The sequence below is a fragment of the Poecile atricapillus genome, chromosome 6 (assembly GCF_030490865.1).
Source record: "Poecile atricapillus isolate bPoeAtr1 chromosome 6, bPoeAtr1.hap1, whole genome shotgun sequence".
NCBI lineage: Eukaryota > Metazoa > Chordata > Aves > Passeriformes > Paridae > Poecile > Poecile atricapillus.
The window spans coordinates 24,955,259-24,979,523 of record NC_081254.1 but is presented as its reverse complement, the minus strand read 5'-3'; the positions used below and the strand labels follow the sequence as shown (position 1 = coordinate 24,979,523).

Below are 24,265 nucleotides of genomic sequence, written 5' to 3'. Positions count from 1 at the left end.
TAAGCAGAGATAAAAGAGAAGACGTATTATCCAGAGAGTGACAGCGGGTTGTAATTACAGGAGGGCAGGCTGAGAAAACAAACAGTGCTGAGGGAGGAGGCACAGGATGGTGCAGGGCTGGGGGGACACCACAGTCCCTTGGGACCCACATCCTTGTCCCGGCACTGAGGTCCAGGGAAGAGGTGGGACTCTGGAGTCTGTGCGGGATGGAGGAGGAAAGAAGGCTCCTTTTCCTCCATGGGTGTGGTCCCAAAAGAGCCTCTCCCTCCAGCTTACACTGAACTGGGGTGGCCCCGATCCCAGCCCCTCCTGGGGGATGCTGGGGAATGACCAGTCCTAAGGAAAAACAGGTTTTCAGTGAGTCACTTTGAAATATTAAACACCATCTCCTTCTTCCCCTTTCTGCTTCAGGGCAGCCCCCTGCACCGGGGGGCTTGCTGCCCAGCTGAGCCAAGGGCACTAAGTCCCAGCTGGGATATGGCACCCCAAAAGGGCTCTGCCTGCTCCTTCCCCCCTTCTCCCCCTAACCAGGCACGATGCCCATCTGCTGGGTTACTCCAGGCTAGGCTTTGAATTTGTGCCTGGGGTGCAAAGCACAGACAGGTGGGACACGTGGCACGGCCACACTGCAAACTCACAGCCCTGTCCCCACCCAGCCACCAGCAGCTCTGCCTGAGGAGGGGGAAGGCTTCACTCCCACGTTCCCTGTTGGGGGATACCACGGGTGCCATCACAGTGGCAGCTGGCACACATCAGGGTGGCTCAGTCTTGAGGAGTGCATGGCACTTCCTGCCCATCCCGCACCATCAGACCCTGTGCAGCTCCCAGCCACATCCCTTCCCTTCCTTAAATCCTCCTGCCCTCAGCCCAATCCTCTTACACTCTCCCTCTCCCATTACAGCATCTTTAAATTAATGCCTGGCCAAGCATGGGATAGAAGGAAATTAACCCTGGGGAGGGGGAGCAGTCTCCACAATGCCTCTTATCACCTAGAGCACTGCTCCTTGGCCTCCTCCCACTCCATATGCAGGGGAGGCACTGGATCTACCACAATCACAGTGAGCATCACTCAAGCACAGGCCCTCAGCACCCACACCCCTTTGCTGGTAGGGTGGCAGGTGCCACCTCTGGCCAGCCCTCTACTGGGGAGGCTGCAAGGTCCCCATGAGAGACTGCCAGCTGTGCTTGGGTTTGCACCAAAAATGGCCAGCTGGGAACTCATTGGGAGCAGTTCCAGAGCCAACTGCACCTTTGCTGGGACAGTTTGGGGTCCCCAGCTCTGGAGCAAGAAGTCAGGAGGGATTTGGCTGCTGGTGGGAAGCCCTTGTGACACCCACAGCTTGGGGAGCTCAGAGGAGCTGGAGTGAGTAGGAGGCAGGGATGTGGCCAGAACAAGCGGTGCCACGATACACACCCTGATCAATGCAGGGAACACTTCTTGCCTGTGTCATTGTGGGGGAGCTGCAACGCGTCCCTTTCAGAGGATCTGTGTGAGGGTGAGCAGACACCAAGGCCATGACAAACAGGTCCATCCCTCCAGACTGGGATTCAGGCAAGACTTGATGGCTTTTGGAAAAATGCCTCAGGGATCCAACCCCATTGCTGCCAGCATGGTGCAGCTGTAGGAGCAGCAGGATCCCCTCGAGCTGCCCTCTCCCAGGGCGGTGGTGGCCAGGGCCAGGAATTGCTTGCCAGAGCAGCGCTCCTGCTGATCCTCTCCGTTATGCAACAAATTATTCCACTCGCATTAATGACTTTGCGGCAAAGGGGGAAATGACATGAATGATTCCTGGTGCCTGGGAGTGACTCACTTTGCACGATGGAGGGGAAGCAAGCAGGGAGGGCAGACTCCAGGGGAAATTTGTTTGGGTCAGCATGAGCAGCAGGGGTCTGGGGATGGGCTCAGATCAACTGCTAGAAGCAGAGTGAGGGGGAAAGAAAGAGGAACTTAGGGGCAGATCCCACCACTCAGGAGAGGGCTGGGATGTCTCCAAGAGATGCTGGGATCAGTCATAACCACAGCATATTATAACATCAGTTACTGTGCTGCCCGAGCCCCACACATCTTTTCCACCTGTGCTGCAACCCCAGAACCTGGCACCAGCAGCTGTCCCTCCCTGCTCCAGGGTCAGACAAGACCTTAAGCAAGTGCAGCCAGGGCTGGGTGTGCTGCACCCCACCACTGAACCACCCAAATCCTGCACCCTAGGAGTCCAGCAGGATGGGCAGCTGCCCACCGTGGCCCTTGAGGCAGTAGTAGGGGGGCAGAAGGGACCTGTCACATGGGCAGCTGTACAGAGCCGGCATCTGACCCAGTCCCTTCTCCCTCACCTCTGGAGACTTCACTAAATCACACCATTAAAAATTAATACGTATTCCCTCCTGGAATAAATCAGGAGCTGTCAAGGGCCAGTGCTGCCAGCCACCTCCTGGGGACACCAGAGACACGTGGAGACACACCAGGGACTTCAACAACCCACTGCCAAGTAGCCCCAGGGGGGCCCTTGCAATGACAGAGGGACGGGTGGATTATTGCCTTTAAACCCGTTCAGGGGCTTTCTGTAAGCAATGCAATTTTGAAAAATTCAATCTAGGAAGAAGCGATTAACCAAAGGGGCCAGGAGCAATGGCTCGCCTGTCTAATCTCGTTAGTGAGCAGACTGGTTCCCATTTCACCCTACCAAAGCTGCATGGGCAGCAGTAACCCGTGAAAGGAGATGGATGGCTCCTCCCTGGCTCCTGATGGATGTGGGAGTTTTCTGGTGCCTCTCTGTGTCCCACAGAGCTACACCTTCCCCATCTGGGTCAAGGAAACCTGTCTTTCCTGTGACTCTCATCCTGGCTGGACCATCACCGATGATACTCCATCCCTAAAAAGCACTTTTTGGTGTCCAAATGTGTGATTGGTAATGGGAAGAGGACAGGTTAGGGATTTGGTGCATCCCTACTCTGCTGCTGGAGTCCGTGCCTGAAGCTAGGACCAGGGTCCCACTTTCTGCCCCACAGAGGCTCAGTGACAGGGTCATGCCAGTCTCTCATGGTAGCATCTTGCCAAGAAGTCTGGCTCTGCTTCAGACTGTTGAGCCCCTTCCCAGCAGGAATGTCACTGCCACGGGATGTCTCACGGGGACAACAGGACAGACAATCCCATCCAGTTCTCAAGTCTCTGCAGGGCAGAGTTAAGGCAGCAGATTTGTGCCACTACCCCACCTGCTGAGTTAGTCACTCCATCATTGTCCCTGATCTGCTCCCTGGACAGGGACCACAGGTGAAGCTGTCCATCTCCACTGCCAGCCCCTTGGGGTTGTGAGTGTTCCCTGCCTACCTACAGGCACTGCTGCTGCTGCAGCATGGTCCCTGACCGACCTCCCTGGGAGCAGTCACACCCCACATCCCCCTGCCATCCAGGACAAAGCCACCTGCCCATTCCAGGTACAGCCCAGGGCTAAGTGCAGCGTGGATTAGGTTTGTCTGCACACAGGGGTGTGCAGTGCCCCCACTTGCACAGGGCACAACCCCCAAAACACTCACTGCGCAGGAAGCTGGCACAGGAATTGGATGATCGTGCATGCTCTGAGTGGGGCTCCTGCTTGTGTGTCCTGCAGACCTCAGGGTCTCAAGACACCCCATGTCCCCAGGTGGAGTGAGCAGGAGCAGCATGGATGGGAAATTGACCTTCTTGCCCAGAGTCCCCAGCAGCAATGCCAACACCAGCCTGGGCTTGGGAGAGTCCCCCTCCCTAAACAGAAGGGATCTCCATCTCATCAGGTTCAAAAGTGGAGTGCTTCCTGCCAAAATGGGGCTGGAGTCATCTGGAAGCTGGTGGAGCTGAGCCTTTGGGGCCAGAGAGGCACGCAAGGCATGGACACAGAAGCACATGTCAGTGGCAGTGAGTACCTCCCCTGCTCAGGAGTGTCCATAGGTGACTTGCCCTGTCTGGACCACAGAGGAAATGTTCAAGGAAGCCCAGGATCAGAGGCAGTGAAGGTGGCAGCCCTCCACATTCCCTATCTCTGTCAGCTCCTGTTGAAAGCAGCAGTTTTCTGCCCCCAGCTCCCCTCCTGCAGGGCTCCGTCTCCAAACAAGCTAATTACTCTCACTGCTCCCCAGAGGCTGCACCACCCGTTTTCATTTGAAGAGGAAGACAAATTTACTTAAAAGCCAGAAGCAGCCGGAGCCACAGCAGTTCAGGGACATGAGGACCGCAGTAAGAGCCTCCCACCCAGCATAGCCCGGCACAGCCCGGCTGCCACAGGACATTTGCAAAGCTCTCGAGGGGCGTATCGCTGGGAGTGGGGTCATTCATCCCCAGTGTCCTGCCACTCACCCCCATGGAACACACCCAGCACCCAGCCCCAGCTGCCAGCAGAGGACTCTGGCATAGACAGTGCCAGACTGCACCCATTCACAGACCCTGTCCCATGGAAAGGGACTCCTCTGCCCCTTTGCTCCCACGGAAGCCACTTGCAACAGCCCCAGCAGTTCGCTTGCTCAGCAATAACCACCCTCAGAGTTCTACAGCGTTAGTGAAGGGTTGTGATTCCCCACCTGAAGCCAGAACCCCTCACCGTGGCATCAGACCACCCAGCTCAGCCCCGCCTCGAGGGAGATTGGTTTCACTAAAGGCTCATTTATCTGCAGCATGATTAGAGAGCAGGGCTGGGATCCATCCCGGCGGCAGGAGAGCGATTTGCCAGCAGATGGATTTATCATCTCCCAAGCACAGCAATTTGGCTTAAACAAAACCAAACCACTTCCCCTAATGAAAACATCACTAATGAGGAGTGAGGCAGAGGCAGCTCTTTGAGCGGGGTCTCTCCTGTCCTTTAGGGCTGGGGCGAGCCGCTGATGTCTGGGCTGTTAATGCATGAGGCTCAGGTCCAGCTGGGACATATGGACCCAATATAGCTGGAAGAAACCAGAGTTTGCTCCAGGGATCAAACCTCCTCATGTCCTGGCTCCCAAAGCTCGGAGGGCAACTGGTTTCAGCATAACACACAATACGAGAACAGCACCACTGAGTCGAGACACCTTTTCCAGTTGTAACATGGCCAACAGCGAGGAAAAACTCTATGCCCAGACACAAAGACGGTGAAAGAGCCTGTGCATGGCCAGCCCTGTGCAGCCAGAGCTGTATCCCTTGGCCAAAGTTGTGACAATCCATGAATTATGCATCAGCATCTGTAGAGATCAGCCATTTAACCAGCCCAACCAAATCCACGAACTTCCTACTAATTAATCCTGTGCCACCAATTCCCCATGGACTCCAACCTGCCTTTGCTTGCAGGGATGCAGCAGCGGCTGCCAAAACCTCAGCTTCAGCCTTTCCAGCTGTGAAATCCAGCCTGCTTGTGCTGAGCAGTGCTACCAGCAGCATCACTCACATGCTCCTTGCCCCGTGTGTGGCTAGGAGCAGCATCCCTTCCATCAGGGACCCTCAGGATCTCAGCAATGCCACAACACCCCATGAGAGGGAAGTCAGCAGCATCAGAGGACTGCAGACAAGCCAGGACAGCAAAGAGGGAAGAGGAAGAGGGTACAGATGCCAGAAGGAGGGAGACAGCAGACAGAGATGAGGCAGTCAGGCAACAGTCCCATCACCCCGGGAAGGTGCAGCAGCCATCGAGGGCAAGGCGCTTTGGCACAGAGATGACCCATGGGAGCCCCTGACCCTGGCACACGAGGGGGGAGACCTTTCCCTACAGTGCCCCACCCTGACAGAGAGCCTCCTGGGAGCTCGGGGACCTGTCTCAAGGGTCAGTGTGGCTTCCAGCCCAGCCTCACTGCCAGGCTGCAGGAGCAGAAGTGGCAAGCAGAGGGAGGTTGCGTGGGGCAGCAGCAGAAGGGGAGGCAGGTTAGCAGGGGAGCAGGGGGATGGGCAATACACAGTTCCCATGGGTCAGACACCCAGGGGAAGGACACTGGTGGATGTCACCCCTCCTGGGGGCTGCTGTTAGGAAGAGGGGGCAACCAATGCCTGACAGTGACCAGAGGGATGCAGGTAGCTGGCCCTGCCAGACCCATGAGGACAGGGCTGTGCACCCAGGGCTGTTCTCAAGGAAGCAACTGGGCAAGAGAAGGACCTTCAATCTGGACATGGGTGAGCTGGTCTTGGGCACACTCTCCACCTCTGTTCCCCTCTGTGGGATCCATCCAGCACACAGGCACAGTACACAACCTGCCATGCACACTCGCAGCCGGGCTCCTGCCAGCCCCTGCCTGCTCATGTCCTTGCTCCCACCCAATGACCCTGTCACTCCATCCTCCAGCTGCAGATCCCAGTGCTTCCCCCTACACACACTATTATTTGGGACAGGCTAGCACTGACACCTCCTCCACACTCTGGGAAATAAATTATCCCCCGTGCAGATGGAAGTCCTACGCTATGGCAAGCTGGTGGAGATGTTCCCCCCCACCTGACTGATCACGGGCTGTGAGCAGACACGATGAAGCTGCTGGGTTTACCGGGAGCAGAACAAGCCCCTGGCACAGCCCTAGATCTGCTCATCACCTGGGACCCTCCTGTGGCATTGCCAGGACACAGCTCCTCAGCTTTATCCCATGGCAGGGACTGGAACCCTGCTCCTATTGTCCTCCCACTGACTCAACTGGCCTCTTCTCCCTCTGATGTGCCTGTGGGGGACAGCTTGGCCCCACCTCTCCTTTCTTACTGCCGTGGGGAGAAATACCCCTGAAACACCGTCCCTTGAGGTAGGGAGAGAGCTCAGCCAGATGCTGCGCTGCTGCTACGCTGGTGCCTAAGGCTTTCATCTCACGGGGTGGGCTGCTAAAAGTGCTAGGAGTTGGGAAGTCCCCATCCATCAGCTGTGCCTCTGGAGACAGGAGGATCCCAAAGCTCTGCAGATGATCTCTATAGCAATTGCTCAGCCCTGCAAACACTGCGGTTGCCTTTGGGGTGGAGCAAAGCGGTTGCTCGAGTCCCCAGATCATGACAACTGGAGGGAAAAAAAACAGGGGTGAAAAAGCAAGGGTGAAAAGTGAGCCTCCTGGTCCTTTTTGGGGAACCAACAGCCCTGGAGATGACTCCCTCATTTTTCCAAAAGGCAGTTAGGGGTTTTGCCCCATCCCAGACAGCCTGTATATTGACCCTGTGCAGGCACATGCTGTCCCGTTCACGAGATACAGAATGGCTTGGAGGGGTTTGTCCAATGGGCTAAGACAAGCCCTACCACCCACGCTCCAGAACTCGACCTAGGGCAGCCCTGATGCTCACACATCCCTGTGGAGCATCAGGCAGGAGGGAAACCCTCCTCCAAGCTCACTCACCTCTCACACTGCCAGCATTCAGGGTCAGGGATGCAGTACCTGCGCTTCTCGGGACAAAGTGGCTCTGGATTCCCATTTCTTCTGCATGGAGAGCCATGGCCAGAGCAGTCCTGAGACACTGGCTCTGAGCTCTGCTTGCATACTAATCACTCATGCCATTAGAGGCTGGAGGAATAATGTAATTTATGGACGGCTTTTATTTCTCGCTAGCGTCATCTAAATATCCCAGAAATGGACCAGTTTAATTTCCTGGTGGTGTAACCTAAACATTTCTCTCCTTAACACCCAGGTGGGTGCTCAGCCGCAGGCTCAGCAGCCAGGCAGGCACGGCTGCTTCCTGCCCTTGGCCCATGCTGCCGCAGCAGGGTCAGCACAGGCAGGATCCATCCCGGCTCGCCCCAGCGCAGCCTGCCCGTGTTCCCCCGGAGCAGGGAGCGCTGCTGCTCTGCCCACTGCTCACACACAGGCAGTTCTCATTCACTCGGGCCTCTCACACACACATCCACGTGCCCACAGAGCCAGGGCAGCTGGGCATCTCTGGAGACACCGCAGAGAGTGGCGACTGTCACTGCACCTTCATTTTCAACAGCTTTTTACATTTAAGAATGAGTGGACATTGCGGAGTGTTTCTACTCCGAGCATGGCTAAGGGTCCTGCTCTCTGTTTAGCCCCTCTCCTTCTGGAATTGGGTGTTGCTAACCCTTCTCTAGCCATGCATAGGTGGGAATCACATTGCTCTCACCCCTGATTTCAGGCAGTGGTGGATTCCAGGACTGACTGCTGTCCCTGTACACACCAGAAATCGCTGGAGTTGCTGTGGGGCTGTTGCCTCGCCTGACACCAAATCATCTCTCAGTTAACAGCTCTTTCATGGCAGATGCCCTCTAAACTCTGACACATCCTGATGGGGGTCTCCAGGAGGCCTGGAGGAAGCTGCAGGAACACCCCAAACTGCTTGATCCCAAGCAGAGCTGAGCTACCAAACAGCAGGTGCCAGCAGCAACCCTCCTGTCTGCAGATAAAGACTAACCCCACACAGGCACTGCCAGCTTCACCCCAGGCTTTGCTACAGCCCCATGGAGGTCCCGTCTCCTCATCACATCTCCAGGATATCAGGAGAGCCAAGACCAGGTCAGAAGGCATGGGGTCAAGCTAGTTAACCCTCCCTAGAGTTAAGGCTGCATCCCCTCTCCTGACTGCATCGCTTCCACAATTTCTGGGAGAAAGACAACTTTCCCTCCACAGTGGGTGCAGCTTCAGTGCATTCAGCCAGCACAGGGGAAATCAGCACCACTGGCACCAGCTCCCTCTCCTCTGTGGTGCTACTGCAGGCTCTGCCCTGGCAGGTCACTGACTCGACAGTGATGGGAAATGAGTGACATGCCCTACAGGGCCTGCTTCCCACTCTGGGAAATGAGGCAGATATTTCCAGCCTTATTCCCTAAAGACTTCCCCAAAGCCCCATCCCTGTGGGCAGGGACTTGCATGGTGGCACAGCTCCACTCCATCCCAGTTCTTGCTGCACAGCTGGCTCAGAGGTAAGCCCAGGCATAAAAGGTCTCAGTCTTGGAGAGACTGGAATTTATTTTTAACTTCGATTTGATTTAAATCCATATGGACATTTTAAAGTTACCGGAGAAACCAAAAGTTGTGTGTGGGTTCCAAGTTCCTACACAGCTCAAAAATATCTTCCCTGCAGCACGTTTGGGCAGACAGTAAGCAGTGTTTCCCGTGTGTGGGGCTGTTCAGGAAAGTAGAGCAGAGGTCCTGCTCTGCTACCACCACCTATTTGAAATTCTAGAGCAAATCCTGAAATCCACCCCAGATTTTGGCAGGAAAAAAAAGCGTCACTGGAACTCAGGGAAGCCGCCTGTGCACACACAACAGTGCCTGAGGCACAAGGACACCGAACCACACTGGCTAAGGAAAGGCTCAGCTCCATCGTGGGTACCAGGAGGCAGGTGGGAACTGCTGCCCCATTTCACAGCTGCTGCGACAGAGGCCCTGAAAGGGGACAGGGTTTGGCCTGATCTGCGGAGAGCACGTGGGGAAGGAGGGGTGTTGCCAGCTCCAGCCCAGCTGCTTCCCTAGCGGAGAGTGGAAGATGAGGTGTGACGGATGGACAGATGTTGTGGGATGCGGGATGCTTGGCAATTCCCTGATGGGGCAGAGGATGAAGGGGGAATACAATAGGGTCATAAATGGGTCGTCTTAGTCCTCTCTGTCCCACAGCTATCCCATCCAGGGGCAGGACGTCTCAAGGGATTTCTAGGGGACACCGGGTGATGCGTGAAGACACCAGGCACCGTGGTGCTGCTGGGGTTTTCTGAGCGGAGTGAGTGAGCCTCTCTTCCCTGGGGAACCTGCTGCCGGGATGCTGCTGTGCCACCCCAGGTGCAGCGGGGTCCCAAGGCATGGCAGAGAGAGCCCAGCGCCAGACCCTGGTGTCCCGAGGGTAACAGTGAGGGAGTGTGAGCTCTAGGGGCGGCCAAAAGCGATCCAAGCACTGCACCCCCTCCGTCCGGGGCCTTTTCCTTGCCTCGGGACAACCTCTGCACGCTGGGACCAGCCCTATCGCCCCCGGAGCACCCTCCCCACGGGGGTCGGGACTGTCCCCCTGCTCCAGCGCCGGGGTCGCGGCCGTTCCCCCTGTCCCCGAGCAAGGCATGCGGCGAAGCGGAGCGGGCAGGGAGCGGGGCTCAGCGGGGCTGGAAGCGGGTGCCCGGGACCGCCCCGCGCCGTGCTCCGAGTGGCTGCTGCACCTTCCCCGGCGGCGGCACTCACCCGTCAGCTGGTCGTAGGAGCCGTCCAGGTCGCGGGAGTCGGACAGGCTCTCCTTCCTGCCCTTGCTCCGCATCTTCCCGCCCCGCCGAGCGGCGGGGGGAACGGCGACGGGGCGCACGGGCTGCGCCGGCGGGCAGGGGCTGCCCGCGGCCGCCGCCTCCCCCCGCCCCGCCGCCCGCGCCGCTCAGCGCGGCAGAGGCAAGGGGCCGGCGGTGCCGGGAGCTCGGCTCGGCTCGGCTCGGCACGGCTCGGCAGCAGGAGCGCGCAGCCGCCCCGGTCCCCGCCGCCGCCAGGGCTGGGCACGGCCGCCCCCTCCCTCTCGTCCTTCCCCGCCTCTTCCCGGGAACCGCCAGCCCGGCCCCGCCGCCGCGGGGAAACTGAGGCACGGGCTGGGAGCGGAGGGCGGGGGCGCTCCCGGGAAGAGGCAGGGAGAGAACTGCTCCGGACTGCACCGAGGTGCTTTGTCCGGCGGTTCGGGAGAGCCCCGGGCATCAGGCACCGCGCAGGGACGGGAGAAGGGGACAGAGATGGAGAAGGAGTGGGGCAGGAGGGGCGCAGACCCCCAGGGCCCACTGCGGGGGAGCGAGAGTCCCCCGAGTCCTGCGTGTCAGTGGCCGTGCCGGGCTGCCCGTGGGACCCCCGAGAACGGGAACCCCAGCCCTGCCCGGTCCCGCGGGGCTGTTGCAGCTCCGCCAGGGGCGAGAAGCTGGATGAGGAATCGGTCCGAGACGAGGGAATGGGCAGGGGTCAAAAGATGCGGGAGAGGTGTGGGGCGGGCGGCCAGGTCCCCATGCCTGCAGCCAAGCACAGAAGCGGGTCCCACTGCCGTCCCCACCCCGAGCATGGCTTTCCATGCAGGGTTGGAGTCTAGCAGGATTTTACTCTCCTGCAGCCCCGGGGAAAGGGTGAAGCAGCAACGCGCTTGGGGAGGCATCCAGAGGCACGGTGCTCCCAAAAGAGGAGCTCACAGCCCACCGTACATCTGGCTCTGGGAACTTGATGTCCCGCTGCTGCCCCTGGTTATTTGTCGCCATCTGTGCACGATGCCATCTCCGGGGGATGCAAACTGTGCTGGAGAGTCCCCTCCATGGACAAAGCCAGGGGCTTTTGTCCTGCCACTGCCTGAGTCCTGCCAGCACCATGACGGGGGTCCTGGGCACATCTCAGGGGCTGTCCAGCTCCCAGCGCTCCTCCCATCCTTCTCTCACCCATGCAGAGAGACACAGGAGAGCAGGGGCTGCGGGAGGAGGCAAAGCATCCCTCCTAATCCCTGTGCCAGCCCGGCACACAGGAGCCGCAGGGCAGAAGGGAATCCAGATCAGCGAGGAGGGAGGGCCGTGCTCACGAGGCAGCGTGTTGTCAGCGTGCTTTGGTGTCAAGCCATGAAAGAAGCCGCCTTAGCGAGGCAGTGATGCTTAGCAACTGCCTGGATCTAAAAATAAGAGCCATTTAGCAAGGAAAACGCAGTGGAGAAATGCTCGGAGAACTAAACATTTCCCCAGCCCTCCCCATGGCCCAGCCAATGCACGGAGCCTGCATGCACTCACTGGCTGGAGGGAAACGCCCGGGACAGCTCTGGCAGTGCCCCCTCTGCTTAGCCTGACAAGAAAAGCTGGAGCCTGGCCAGCCCACAGATCCCCTGCACTTCTGGGCTTGTCCATCCTGCTGCTCCCTGGCCTCTTCAACCTCCCTCCTCCAACCTCTTCACCACGTGCTTGGCCACATTTTCTTGGCTGCCCTTGGGGACCAGCAGCATCCCAGGGAAGTAGGTTGGGAGCACTGTGTGATCCATGCCCAAGCTCATCCACCAACTTCACCTCCCTCGGTGTCCATCCTGCTATGGATGTGGCAAGCCCAGCAGAGCTGCACAGGGAAGTTTTCACCTTCTGCCATCCCTGGTCCATTGGGAGGCAAACATGGCTATTTTTATCCTAGCTAAGTGCTCCTGTTCCGGCAGGCAAGCAAGAGATGCTTTGCCAGGCTGGGGAGAGAGAGGAAGCTGGGTGGTTTTATGGGTACCACAGGGTAGGATGAAGCAGGCCCAGGCTGACATATCCCACCCTCCCCACAGTGTAGAAAAAGGGGGACATAACTCACTTGATCACTGGTTACAACTGCTTTCCTTAGCAGACATGAGGGCTGGGCATTCTGCCAGGATTCACAGCCTCCGAGCCTTTCTGTGCTTGGGAAAAAATACAATATCCTCCCCTAAATGTTCTCTGGGCACTGGGAGCTGGGGGTATGCAGGTTGCCAGAGTAGGAGAAGCAGAAATGGGTCTGGTCTCTGGCCTCTTGTCCAGACCCAGACAGGTGCTCTGCTGTGGATGAACTGTGTGCAGAGATGCCTTGGTGAACATGTCTGGACAGGGACAGGCACAGCAGCAAAGTCACCCCAGAAGGCTGAGCATCCCTTGCAACACGTCTCAATCCCACTGGGACGTGAAGCAGATGCAAAAAGACCAGGCCAGGCTGAGGAAAATCACCTAAGCAGTGTCTGAGGCTTTAATCAAAGTGTGCCTTGTGCAGCCTGGCTGCTGCTGGCCACATCCACCACAAAAACAATCAGCAGGTTCAGGACAGGCAGGAGCCAGCCACAGGCAGGGCTGGTGGCCTGTACTGTGGAAGATGTCACTGGAGTAACTACTTCCAGAGGATAGAAAGAGCTCTGTCAGCTCCTGAGAATCCAGATCCCAGTTACAAGGGGTAACTGGGAGGAAGGGCCATGCTCTAGGTGGCCAACAAAAGGCACACGCTCCACAAGCACAGCTAACCATGAAGCCCGTACCCGAAAGCCCAGGGCCAGAGAAGTGTGGAGGGCAGGCAGGTGGATGGATCGAGCCTGCTAGGGCAGGCAGGGGTCTTGTGGATGCACCCAGGTCCCCAGATTCATTTGTGAGACAGCAGCAGAGAGCCATGAGAGAAACAGGGACAAGTAAACCAGCCCCAGGGCTTGGCACAGCCAGCAGAGGGGTGGGATGAGTAGGAAACACACAGAGGGAGACAGGCTGGGGGTCCAAATGATGCTGCCCCATGAGGTGCACCCCAGGCCGTGTGCCTCTCAGAGGACCTGGGACCACCCAGACACTCTGTCATGATGGAAATCACCCATTCCTATTGGCCCGGGCCCAAGGCTTGTTCCCTGAGTGACCGATCTGTCACCCTGTCAGAGACAGCAAAGCTTTGATAAGGGACATCTGCACGGGATTACTGCTGCTCCCCAGGCAGTGAAGATGCAGCCAGAAATGACTCTTAGGGTGAGAAGGGCTGGCAAGTATGAACAGGGTCATACTGTCCAGGAGCCTTGTTTGTCCCCAGCTCATGGTGTGGCAAGTGCAGCCTCGTCATAACCGGGGAAGAGAACAAGTTTGGAAATTCACCAGATGAAGAGCTTGGCTGGAGACAGAGCTGTGCTAGGCTGCCACCAGCCTTATCCACACAATCCCTGCTCCTCCTCCAGGACCCTCACCCTGCAATACTGGACTGATCCCTTCAGCTCATCTATGTCTCCTGCTCCCTGCTGGGACACCCCAGCTCCGGGGCCACAAGTCCCTACACTCTCCTGCTGGAAACTCTAGGCTCAACACAAAACCCAAGACAGTCCCAAACCACGGAAGACCACCCTGGAGAGGAGTCAGGAGTGCTTGGGTCTGCACCTCAGGGGCAGAGGAACGCAGGGAGCTCTCCCCCAGGCCCTCTGCTCTTTGGAAGCAGCCTGGGGTAGGTGTGACTGGGGGATAGGGAGAGGGAAAGACATCATTTAACACTTCATTAGGTAACTACAAGGCATTGATCTGCCCTAGCAGCCTGCATGCTCTCTAATTGCGTACCTCCATTCTTATTAGTTCTATTGAAAAAGCAAAGAGCAGGACTCAGGAGTCTGATCCTATCTTTAGGAAATTTCAAACAGAGATGTAATTGTCGAGTGCTGAAATCACGGTGCTTTATCCACTGTTAACAGTATTTTAAAGCCGTGGTCATCAATAGCAGTCCCCGGGATGAGCTCCCAGCAGATGCCATTAATCCTATTTTGGCTGTGGTCACCTGGTGTCTCTGGGCTCAGATTTACACTTGGTGACAAGGGACAGCTCTGCTTCCACAGCAGAGCGCGCTCCCAGGCAGCTCCTGGGCTGGGACAAGGGGTGCAGCACCTGGGGACTGGCTCCAGAGGCAGAGGGCAAACAGAGGAGCTCCTTAAACCAGCTGCACCCCTTGCAAACATGCCAGCAGGTGCAGATGAGCAGCTCTGCACCAGGGGTTATTTCCTTCCCAGGACACAGACAGGCACCCAGTCCAGAGCAGGGATGTTCATGGCCATGCAAGTGTCTGAGGAGGGCAAATGGCCTCAGTCAGGAATAAACCACAGCATTTACCACATCTGCAGAGGAAATGGATCTGGGTGACACAAGACCAAGACGAGCCCCTTGGTCTCTGCAGAGAGATGGGTCTCTGGGATCTTGGAACAGCTACAGCAGAGCAGCAGGTCCTTGGGAGGTGATGCCCCAGGGGGATATCAGCCAGGACACACACAGGGGACGGCTGCTCCCATCTCCACTAACCCACCCTGCAGAGACACATGGGCAGGTGGGAGCCACTGTGGGATTCAGACCTGGGGGGGAATTTCAGCGGTTGGAAAGTCTTGCAAAGCTGGAGGAGTAACAGATGATGCTGCAAGCTGCTGGGAGAGCCTTGCAAGCAGGAATGCTGCAGGAGGAAAGGCAACTCCTCTGTCAAATGCAAACCAGCAGGTGTGAGAAATCTGGGTGTGCAGGAGGGAAAAAGGACTTTGCATCACACTCTGTATCCTCGAAAGCCAGTCACCTGCCTCTGCTCATGCCTCCAGAAAAGGAGGGATTCCCCAGCATGGCCTTACTGCTGGGTGGGTTGAAGAGGGGTTCTGTGTCCACCCAGAATGTTTCTTTGCCACTTCTGCGTAACAGACACAAAATCTGTGTGAAGGAAAGACTTGGTCTGGGGAGTGGAGACTGGAGCATTCCTGAGTTCAGGACATATCCCGAGTCTCACAAGTCCTCCTGGCATTACAAAGCATCTCATGTTTGTGTGCTCAGTGCCTGTGGGCTCAGGTTTTAATTAAAGAGGAACCAGATACTATTTTCAACCTTCATTTATGCCATGCTGGATGCCACACCAGGGACCCTTTCAGCAGCTCAGGTCTGCTATGAGAACAGATGTGCATCTCTGTCACGAGCGAGTCAACACTGCGGGCACGTGTCCTCTTGCTTTGCCAGGGCAGGGCCCTGTACCCGAGCTGACCTCCATGGGAGGGGATGTCTCCACGGTGACTGTGGCCTCAGCACTCTGCTCTCAGCTGCCCATCCCATTCCATCCTATTCCATGGCCTGGCAATGGTTGCAGCAGAGGGGCTGAAAGCAGGGCACGGGGCTGGGGTGCTGTAGGTGGGTGCTGCTGCAGCACCACTTGCTCCACTTGTAGGCTGGGGAACAACAGGATTGGAACTCCTGAGTAGCCACAGGTCATTAGCAGATCCTGGCCCCTGTGCACTGTTGGGAGAGCCCTGGCTGAACCCTGGAGCAGGGGAGTTCCAGCTAATTAGTCATTAATTGCTTCAGAAGGGAAACGAGCCAACCCAACTTCTGTATGCCTGTAGCAGAGTGACCTGCGGGCCCTGGGACACAGCCAGGCTGCACATCACTGAGAAATGGCTGAGGGTTCATCTGTCACAGCAGAGCTGGAGAAGCAGCCCAGCGCAGTGGGTGTCCATCTCCCGCAGGCTCCCCAGCCCCTTCCTGCCCCCATGGGACTCCTGGGGGCTCCCAGCCTCTGGCAGCAGCTTGGCAAGGCTCTGAGCTGTGCTGCAGTGAGCGGCGAGCCCGGCTCATTTAATCTATTCAATTGGATTCAATTTCCAGCCACATGATTCAATTAGCCCTGGAGGGACAGCACAGAGAGCAGAGGCTGCAGAGCATGGGCCAGCCTCTGCTCCTGCAGCTGCCAAACTGGGAGAGGGCAGCACAGGACCCTGTGCTTGTTCTGGTCCTCCGGGATGTGCTGAGATGTTGGGGGCTCCAGGGGAGCCATGTTCTGTCCCGGTGAGCAGGGGATCCTCTGGGCACAAGCTGCTGGTCCTGAGTGATGTGTGGGCAGCTGTAGGGCAGAGGCTGGGGAAGCCCCATCCTGAGCATCTCTCTTTGCAGTCAGTCACGACCTTGAGGGGTGACAGCCACGCTGAGTCAGATCTGAGGTCTGCATCCCTGAGCACCTGTCAGGGTGGCCCAAAGAAGCTTTAGAAAGACAACAGCATTCAGCAATGCTGGGTGCTGCCTATCATATGTATTTGGGATCAACCCTCTGCTTGATCAGTGTCCCCCAGGGCACAACTACACTGTGCTGTAGCTGGGGAGAATCAGCACAAAGGACTCTCAGCAGCCCAAGGGGCCCTCAGGTCCCACCAGCCTTGCAACAGACCTTCTCTAGACTCCTGGTCCAGACTTCCATTCATCACTTATTTTTCTATCTGCCCTACCCCTGAAAGCATCAGCAAAGGCATTAGTAAGTTGCCACCAGGGGAAAAGCACATCTTATCCTGGCCCCTTTGGACTTCTACACTTTCCAAAGCTGGGCTTTACCTCTTTCCTTTCAGGTTACTGCAACGGCTCATCTGCCAAAAGAACTCATCATACTTCCATCCAGCACGACTCTCCTCATACCAACAAGTACCAAATGGGAAAGCAGAGCCCCCAAAGAAGATGAGAATAAATACCCAAAAGGCCTCAGTGCTGACACCAAGAGCTACTTTTGAATGCCAAGAGCGAGCTGTAAAATTTACTACTGACTGCTGGCCACACATTGTCCCAATACACACAGCACCAGTTGTGACTTGGCAGGGGGAGCAGCTACTCCCTCTGCCTGCCCTGTACTGGAATGGGAGCTAGGAAAGAGAGCAGCTCCACCCTGAGAAGGAAGTGTGGGGAAGCAGATGGAGCACACTGGAGCTGATCCTCTGTGCAAGTGCTGTCTAGGAGACCTCTCTTTCCGGGACTTCTCCTGATATCCACCATGCAACAGTGTGCAGGACCCCAAAGCAGGGAGTGCCCAATTCTTCAATCAGGAAGAGAAAAGCACCCCACAACAGATATCAGGACATGCTCACATGGAAGGCAGCTCCATCATGCAGAGGAATGGCCCCTATGCCATGGATACGGGACCAGAACAGGCAATAGCTATGACAAACAAGAGGACAAAAACGTTTGCAAACCAAACACAGCAGGTGGGCAAAGGTGCACCCTACCCTCCAGCTGCTGTACATGATCAGGGGTTTGCTACTACCTGCTCCTGGCAGCTTCTAAGAACAGACAAAACATCATTTGGAGCTGCCAGCCCATGGAGGGAAGACTCAGCTCCTGAGGACCTGCATCCCTCTCTCAAGTCTGCATGAAAAGTGGGACCTGTAAGAGCTAAGGAATAAAGAGATCAAAAATCACAGTGGCACTTACAAAACAACTCTTAATAACTCTCCCCAAAGTTTAGCTCAAATTCAATTATCTTCCAGAACATTATTTTGTAAAATATTTGTCTCCCTGCAGCTGCTGCATAATTTAAAGGTAGCAATCTGATTTCTCCCCACACACCCCAAGCCTCAGAAACAGCTCTTCCAATAACAGACAGAGTTATGAATTAGATATAACAAAATACACTCACCTGCTCAGATCAGATACAAGAAAGTTTGAGGCTGTCACACACATCCTGAAGCTGAACATTAAGATTGAAATTACTTTCTGCTCAGTTCAAGCTGGCCTCAAACCACAAACAGTAGTAGGGTGTTTAACAAAGCAGGCAAATGTGCAGCAGAATCTATGAGCAGGAGTTTGCTGACACCAGCAACAGAGAGCATCACACCACACACATGCATGTCCCTGCATCCCTCCTCACTCATGGGCTGCCAGCTTTGCTCAGTTTCCTTAGAGCCGGCCACAGGGACATGTAAGAGGAAAAGGGATGCTGACCACTGGATGGTACCTGCAGAGGACCAAGGATAAAGTATCACCTCTCTCTGCACAGGCAGGAAGAGCCCAAGGGCAGCTGATAGCCCTGCTGCAGCCAGTGTGCCACCAAATGATGACAGGGGCACTCCCACAACCACCCCACTCTCCCCTCCTGTGAAGGACAAATACTGCACACTCCAGACAGGCGGGGCTCTGCTATTTATTGAGCTCTAGGTTTGTATGTACATCCACTTACAGTGCTTGGTTCAGTGACAGTGTGACGAGAGGACAAGAATCACAGTCTTCCCCAGCTCAGACTTGGATGAGGGCTGGGCTCAGGAATTGATCTGACACACACCTGGGCTTCTATGATCATCCCAGCAAGGGAGCATCCTCAGGGAGATGGGATAGCTGAGCCCAGAGTCAGAAGCTGAAAATTCCAGAGGTTGCTGAGTCAGAAGCAGACTCATCCCAAACTCCCTCATGTATGTCTTTAGGCTCAGCCTAAATGGGCTCAGAGAACAGCTGAGGAACAGGCATGAGGACAGCTGGACGACTCACAATGCTCCAACAGTCACAGTGCTGGGGCTGCACCTCAAGTCCCCTTGAGAAGAAACACCCCTCTCAGAGTGAGATCCCTTTCTATCCCCTCCAGACAAGCACCATGTACTGCAAACAACTGTTCCTCATTTTCCATTGGAGAAGCTGCCTGTTCTACGTGCCCTAGCCTGTTCTCAAGCCGTGATTTTATCTGCTTGCTTTCCTAAGCACTGACCCTCTGACACATACACATTCCCATACACTTGCATGGCAGAAAGCAAATAAATGTCTGGCTTAGCTGTTAAAAGCCAGACAATTCCCTGCCGAGGAATAGTATCATCTGCTGAGAGAAGCCAGTGCTCCCAAGGAAAACATAGGGACTTCATCGGGTGTTGTGCCCAGTGGGTGGCCAAGGACACAGCTTTCAGTTTCCCATGCTCATAGCAGGTAAGATGAAACATTAACACAATTAATGCACATTAGCATGAAAAAAGCCTTGCCTAAAAATGGTAGTAAATGAGCATGACACCCACATTACTCACACTAACCTACAAGGCTAAGAGCAGGACTAGGCATTTTTTTAAAAAAACACCTGTTTTCTAGGGGGAAGGAAAAAAAATCTGTGGATCTGGGATGTAAATAACTTCTCTACTTCAGTCTACCAAGTCAGGCCAGATCTTAATATCACAACATCACTGCTGGGAGCTGAAAATGCATGAGCAGGGAACAGGGGTGGAACGGGTGTTTATGCTGTGTATTCCTGAGCTGGGAGCCTGACACAACACTCTGAACAGGCTCTGCCAGATCTGGGCACCTCTGAAATACCAGCTCTGGGAGCAGAAAAGTCTGGCTGTGCCACACAGCATCATCCCAGAGCTCTTCCTTAGGAAGCCCTCAGCAGACCGTGGCTGTAAGTCGCTTGGTGAAGACAGGAGGGCAAGAAAGTGAAGTCACTACTTCTCCAAATACATTTTAATTGTGTGCTACACACAAGGGAAAAACTGGAGACTTCTTCATTTATGAAGGTCACCAGGCACTTGCAAACATGTGCAAGGCAGATGTTCCTGTGAGGAAGAGGAGGATTGTCGCAAAGCGATGGGCAAAATTGCTCTGATGGGCAATAAGGTGAGTGGGGAGAAGGAGTCAGCCTGTCCTCTGCCCCAATGAAAACCAAGTATCTAAAAATGTCCATCTACCTTAGAAACGGTGGATGAGCTGAGGCTACTGGAAGCAACAGTGACCCGAAGCAGAGCTGGTCTCCAATAACAAAGTGCTCTGTTTGATGACCCAAATTCTTGTATACCACATTGGACCCTGTAAGCCAACAGTCTTGGAGGCAAAGTTCCCCCTTCTCCAGTAATCCAATGGCTTGAAGTGACACCTTCTGATATGACACAGCAGTGAGCAAGGCCTGCTCCTTGGGGAAACTTTTATAATCCAAAGTCATTCCCAACGGGATGGCAGTGGATTTGACTTACATTACAGGTGGACAGGTTGACCCAGGCTGACAGAAAAGAACAGTCCTCACCTGGGATCAGACAGCTTTCCCCATAGAGCAGGTGAGCAATCTCTACCCAGAACAGTTTCACACAGGTGGGCTGGCTTTATTACTGCAGTTGTGAGCTCACCCCAGCTCTGCTACAAAGGTTTCCAGTGCATTTTCCCTGAGGCTGTGGAGGGAATCTCCCATTGCTATGTCACAGGAATGGCTGCCCACTCCCATGGCACCATAAAAAATCGCTTCCTCCTCAATATGCCAATCACCTCTCCTCAGCCCAAGTTTAAACACATTCCTTTGGGATCAAACACACAGCAGCAAGGCGTTCCCCTAAAAGAAACACAGTCCCTTCCGAAGGCAGGAGGCAAGGGGCTACCGGCCGCAGAGCTGGAGTGTCCCCGCCCACACGGGCCCGTCTCTGCCCAGCCGGCACAGCGGCAGCGATCCCCCTTCAAGAGATGGTAGAGAATTCCTTCAGCAGCAGCTCCTGGCTCAGCGTGTTGAAAGCAAGGTTCTTCCTCACGTTGATGCTGATGGAGCGAACCTGACAGAAACAAACGAGATGTTTTAGCCATGGGACTCTTCCTGGCTCTTCATGAGCCTGGTAGTTTTGACACTGCTGACTCCATGCTCAGCATGAAGCTGTTTTGCATTTACAGCTCCCCAGCAATTGCTGCAGCAAGTTCTCACTGGAACTCCAGTCTAGCAAGGAAATGCTGAGGTTCAGCAGTTTCTTGGAAAAACAGGAATGTCTACAGTGACATCCCAGCAAGGAGAGTAAATTCCCAGTGAGACAGGGATGGGAGAAGATGCTTTGTGTGGATGCATGAGCTATGATGTGTTTCTTGTTCAGGGGCAAAGAGATGGGGGAAGTGAGCACTCCCAGGCTGCAGCTTAAAGATCGTATTTTATCAATGCCCACTGGAGTGCCAGCAAACATTTCCTGGATTAAAACAGTGCCATGGCCTCTGTCCTGCTCCAGAACCCACAGAGCCAAAGATGCAGACTGAAGGAAAGGACAGAGGCCATGCCACTGTGCTGTAAACACAAGTTATCACCCAGGCTGGCAAAACCTCCTGGGTTCAGAGCTGCGTGTACTCCGAGTGCTGTACACGTGCAGCTGGCTCACTGACTGTCTCTGAAGAAGAGACACCTTTATCCCTCAATGACATCCAGACTTCTGGTCACCCACAAAGAAGAGCACAAAGAAGAGCTGGGCAGCCCTATTGACAGCAGCTTCCCTTCCCCCCTCCTGCCTGCAGACTTGTTGGCCAAATATGCAGGCCCCAGACTGGGCTCAGTCTCAGCTGCACTTGGCAACGAGAAAACAAAGTCAAACATCATCTGTGTCAGCGACTATGCAGCAGTGACAGAAAGCAAAACTGACACAAGCTCATCCAAACAACAGGATTACAGTTCCCAGAGACTTGGAGCCTGTGATAATAAGGTTGTTGCTGACCTGGTTCATGTTTTGTGCTTTATAAAAGTACTGGGGGAAGAATTATATAGATACATAATGAGGAATTCAACACTGGGGGTTGGAAGAGCACATATATATATACACACACACACATATATATACTGCCGAGGGTCCCACTTGCTCCCAGGTGAGAAACACACATGGAAAGGGCAGAAAGCTACCCAAAAGACAGAATACGTAAGAGAGGGAAGGAAATCAAAACTTGGAAGGTTAACTGGGAAAGATGTGAAATGAACCCCAGTGAGCCCCATTGCAACCTGAGCACACCAGCAAAGATGTCTACCCTAAAAGACGAAGTACTTAAGTTTTATTTACTTTAAGCAGAAACCACAAACTCTCCTTCATCAGGATGCCCAGCAGAGAACCCAAGCATCTCTGTTCCCCTGAAGCACCCCTTCAACTCTTTTCTTTAGGTGCATTTTACTTACTGCATCCTCAAATAGTTTGGGACCACATCTTGCAAGATAACCACAGCTGTAACCCTGTGTTAAACACCACTGCAAGTGGTCTCCAGAACACTGGTTGGCACAGGGCTGTCCTGCTGCCAGGAGACAGGAGTCCCACTGACAGGATTTGGTCCCAGCCCTACCAAGTGCTCCTATGCCAGTGATCCAGTCAGTTCTTACAAGAAGGAAAGAACATGAATAACCAGCTGTGGGGAGCTCTCTGCCCTGGGGAATATGACTGCCTGAAGAAAAGGGGCAGACACTACAAGCAGTGTAAGCCAGTACCCTTATTCTGACTAAAAGCATTTCTGTGGGTCCCAGCAACAGAAAGTACAAGCAATAATGAGTTCCTGGCCTCAGGAACTCCTGCCAGGAGTCAGGCACCAGCAGCAGAAGATTCCCAGCTTGTACACACATCAAGGTCTCCAAGAAGGAGTCTCTGCAAGCCCAGAAAGTGAGGCTGGAGTGGCACAATGAGAACACAGGGCTTAGCAGAAATTGTAGCTATGGGGTAGAGCACAAGAAATTAATTAGCCTGATTAGTTTGCAAAGAGAAGGAGGAATAGAGCAAACACACTCCATTATGTAAAATGAGGTCAGAAAGAGAACAGTGAGTAATATTTATCTGGCTCCCCAGGGATGGGGCAAAAAATACTCAGCCTAATTTAGACAAAGAAGATTTACACAGGAAAAGAGGAAATACTTTTAAAACCTATGGACTTTGAAGCGGTGGAGGAGCTCACCTGAAGCTACTGTGGAGCTAGTTTCATTTAAAGACAGTTTCAGGTTTCAAGAGAAGCTTTAGACACAAACTTTGGTCAAGAGCAGTCTAGATGAACGTAGATCTGCCTTAACACAAACTGGGGAGAAGAAGGGGCATGATAACACACGAATGACGTTTACACAAATCTCTGCCCAGCATTTCTTCTGCTGTGAGAAATCAGGCAGCTTGAGCCAACATGCTTAAAAGGTAAGAATAGCTCAAATTAAAGTTAAATCAAGTTATGTCCAGCACCAGGGCTCAGCATAGGGAGCCAGAGCTCATCTCCTCTTTGGAGCTGGAAGACCAGACAGTTACACAGGGAGGTGTCAGTCTGTAACAAGGATGAATTTCAGAAGCTTCCTGTAGTCTACCTAAGCTGCTCCATAAGGATACACCCCCAGGACCCCTCCTGGCTCTTGGTGCAGTGGGCAGCCCCCAGGCCTGGCTGCCAGCATGGAATTTACCAGGTCCCTCCAGACTGACTTACACAAAGGCCCCAGAGCTGGAGAAATTAAGGTCAGAGCTTTAACATTCATTCTGCTAGGAAGTACAAGCAGAGCACATGTCCTCTCTTGCTTCTGTATGGAGTATCCTAGAGAATTAGGGCCAGAAGAACTTTAAAATTGTTTTCTTAGTATTAGTCTACAAATATTGAAGAAATGGGAAATGCAAGAAATGCTGACATATCTGTGGAAGGATGAGTAAATGAAAGAATGGATGAAGCAAGGGCATTAACCATGGGGGGGAAAACATGATTAAGTTCTCGTTTTGTGTCATTAGAGCTGGAAGTGTGCAAGGTTGTACCAAGACTCCTATTTCACAGCAAGTCTCATCAATTAAACCTACTCCTAATCAACAAGCAGTCCTTAAATTATTTGTACAATGGGAAGAAGGTTTACGTTGAATACTGCACTTAATTAAAAGTCAAATTAATATAATTTCCCCTGTAGAAATCAATCCCTAATCAGACTATGTTGAGGCTGATGAAACCTAACTGCAAAGACAGTGAATGTTTTAGAAAGATGCTGAAATCTCTTTCCACAAATTCCTCCAGCTGCAATGTGAGGGTCCAAAAGCTCACATCCAAACCATTCATTCTATCAAAGCAGCACAGACCTCAAATGACATCCCTGAGGCTTCAAAGGAAAATAAATAAGAAGTGTTAGAAAACTTCCTAACTTCCTTCCTTTAGCCCCTCAAAGGCAGCACAACATGCCAAAAAACCCAGCTGATAAAACAATCTGCACATCACCTTCCACCACAATGTGGCCGCAGTATCGCAGCCTTTGAAAACCTTTTTGTAAAGGGAATGGGAGAAGAAAGCAGATTTTTCTTTGGGATTAGCAAGAAAGAGCAGCACTGAGGCAAAGCAAGAGAAGTGAAGCAGTGTATTAGCAAAGCAGGTCAAAGGAGTGAGAACAAGATTTCTAAGCATGAAGGAGCCCCCAGAATGGCTTGGGGAAGCTTCTGCTCACCTACTTAATGGGAGCAAAGAGAGATAAAAAG

The 24,265-nt window shown here is 54.2% G+C and overlaps 2 protein-coding genes across 5 annotated transcripts in view; both read right to left on the bottom strand.

The window, feature by feature from the left end:
• The window catches only part of KCNIP2 (potassium voltage-gated channel interacting protein 2), a 43,921-nt gene extending 33,546 nt beyond the window's left edge, over positions 1–10,375 (bottom strand). For both annotated transcript variants that reach the window (XM_058841854.1, XM_058841857.1), the window contains exon 1: positions 10,072–10,375. In XM_058841854.1, coding sequence (XP_058697837.1) covers positions 10,072–10,144 — 73 coding nt within the window. In that variant the 5' untranslated portion in view covers positions 10,145–10,375. The remainder of the gene's footprint in view (positions 1–10,071) is intronic.
• A 7,864-nt stretch (positions 10,376–18,239) lies between these two features.
• ARMH3 (armadillo like helical domain containing 3) overlaps positions 18,240–24,265 on the bottom strand; it is a 123,285-nt gene continuing 117,259 nt past the window's right edge. For all 3 annotated transcript variants that reach the window (XM_058841256.1, XM_058841257.1, XM_058841258.1), the window contains exon 26: positions 18,240–20,614. In XM_058841256.1, coding sequence (XP_058697239.1) covers positions 20,522–20,614 — 93 coding nt within the window. In that variant the 3' untranslated portion in view covers positions 18,240–20,521. The remainder of the gene's footprint in view (positions 20,615–24,265) is intronic.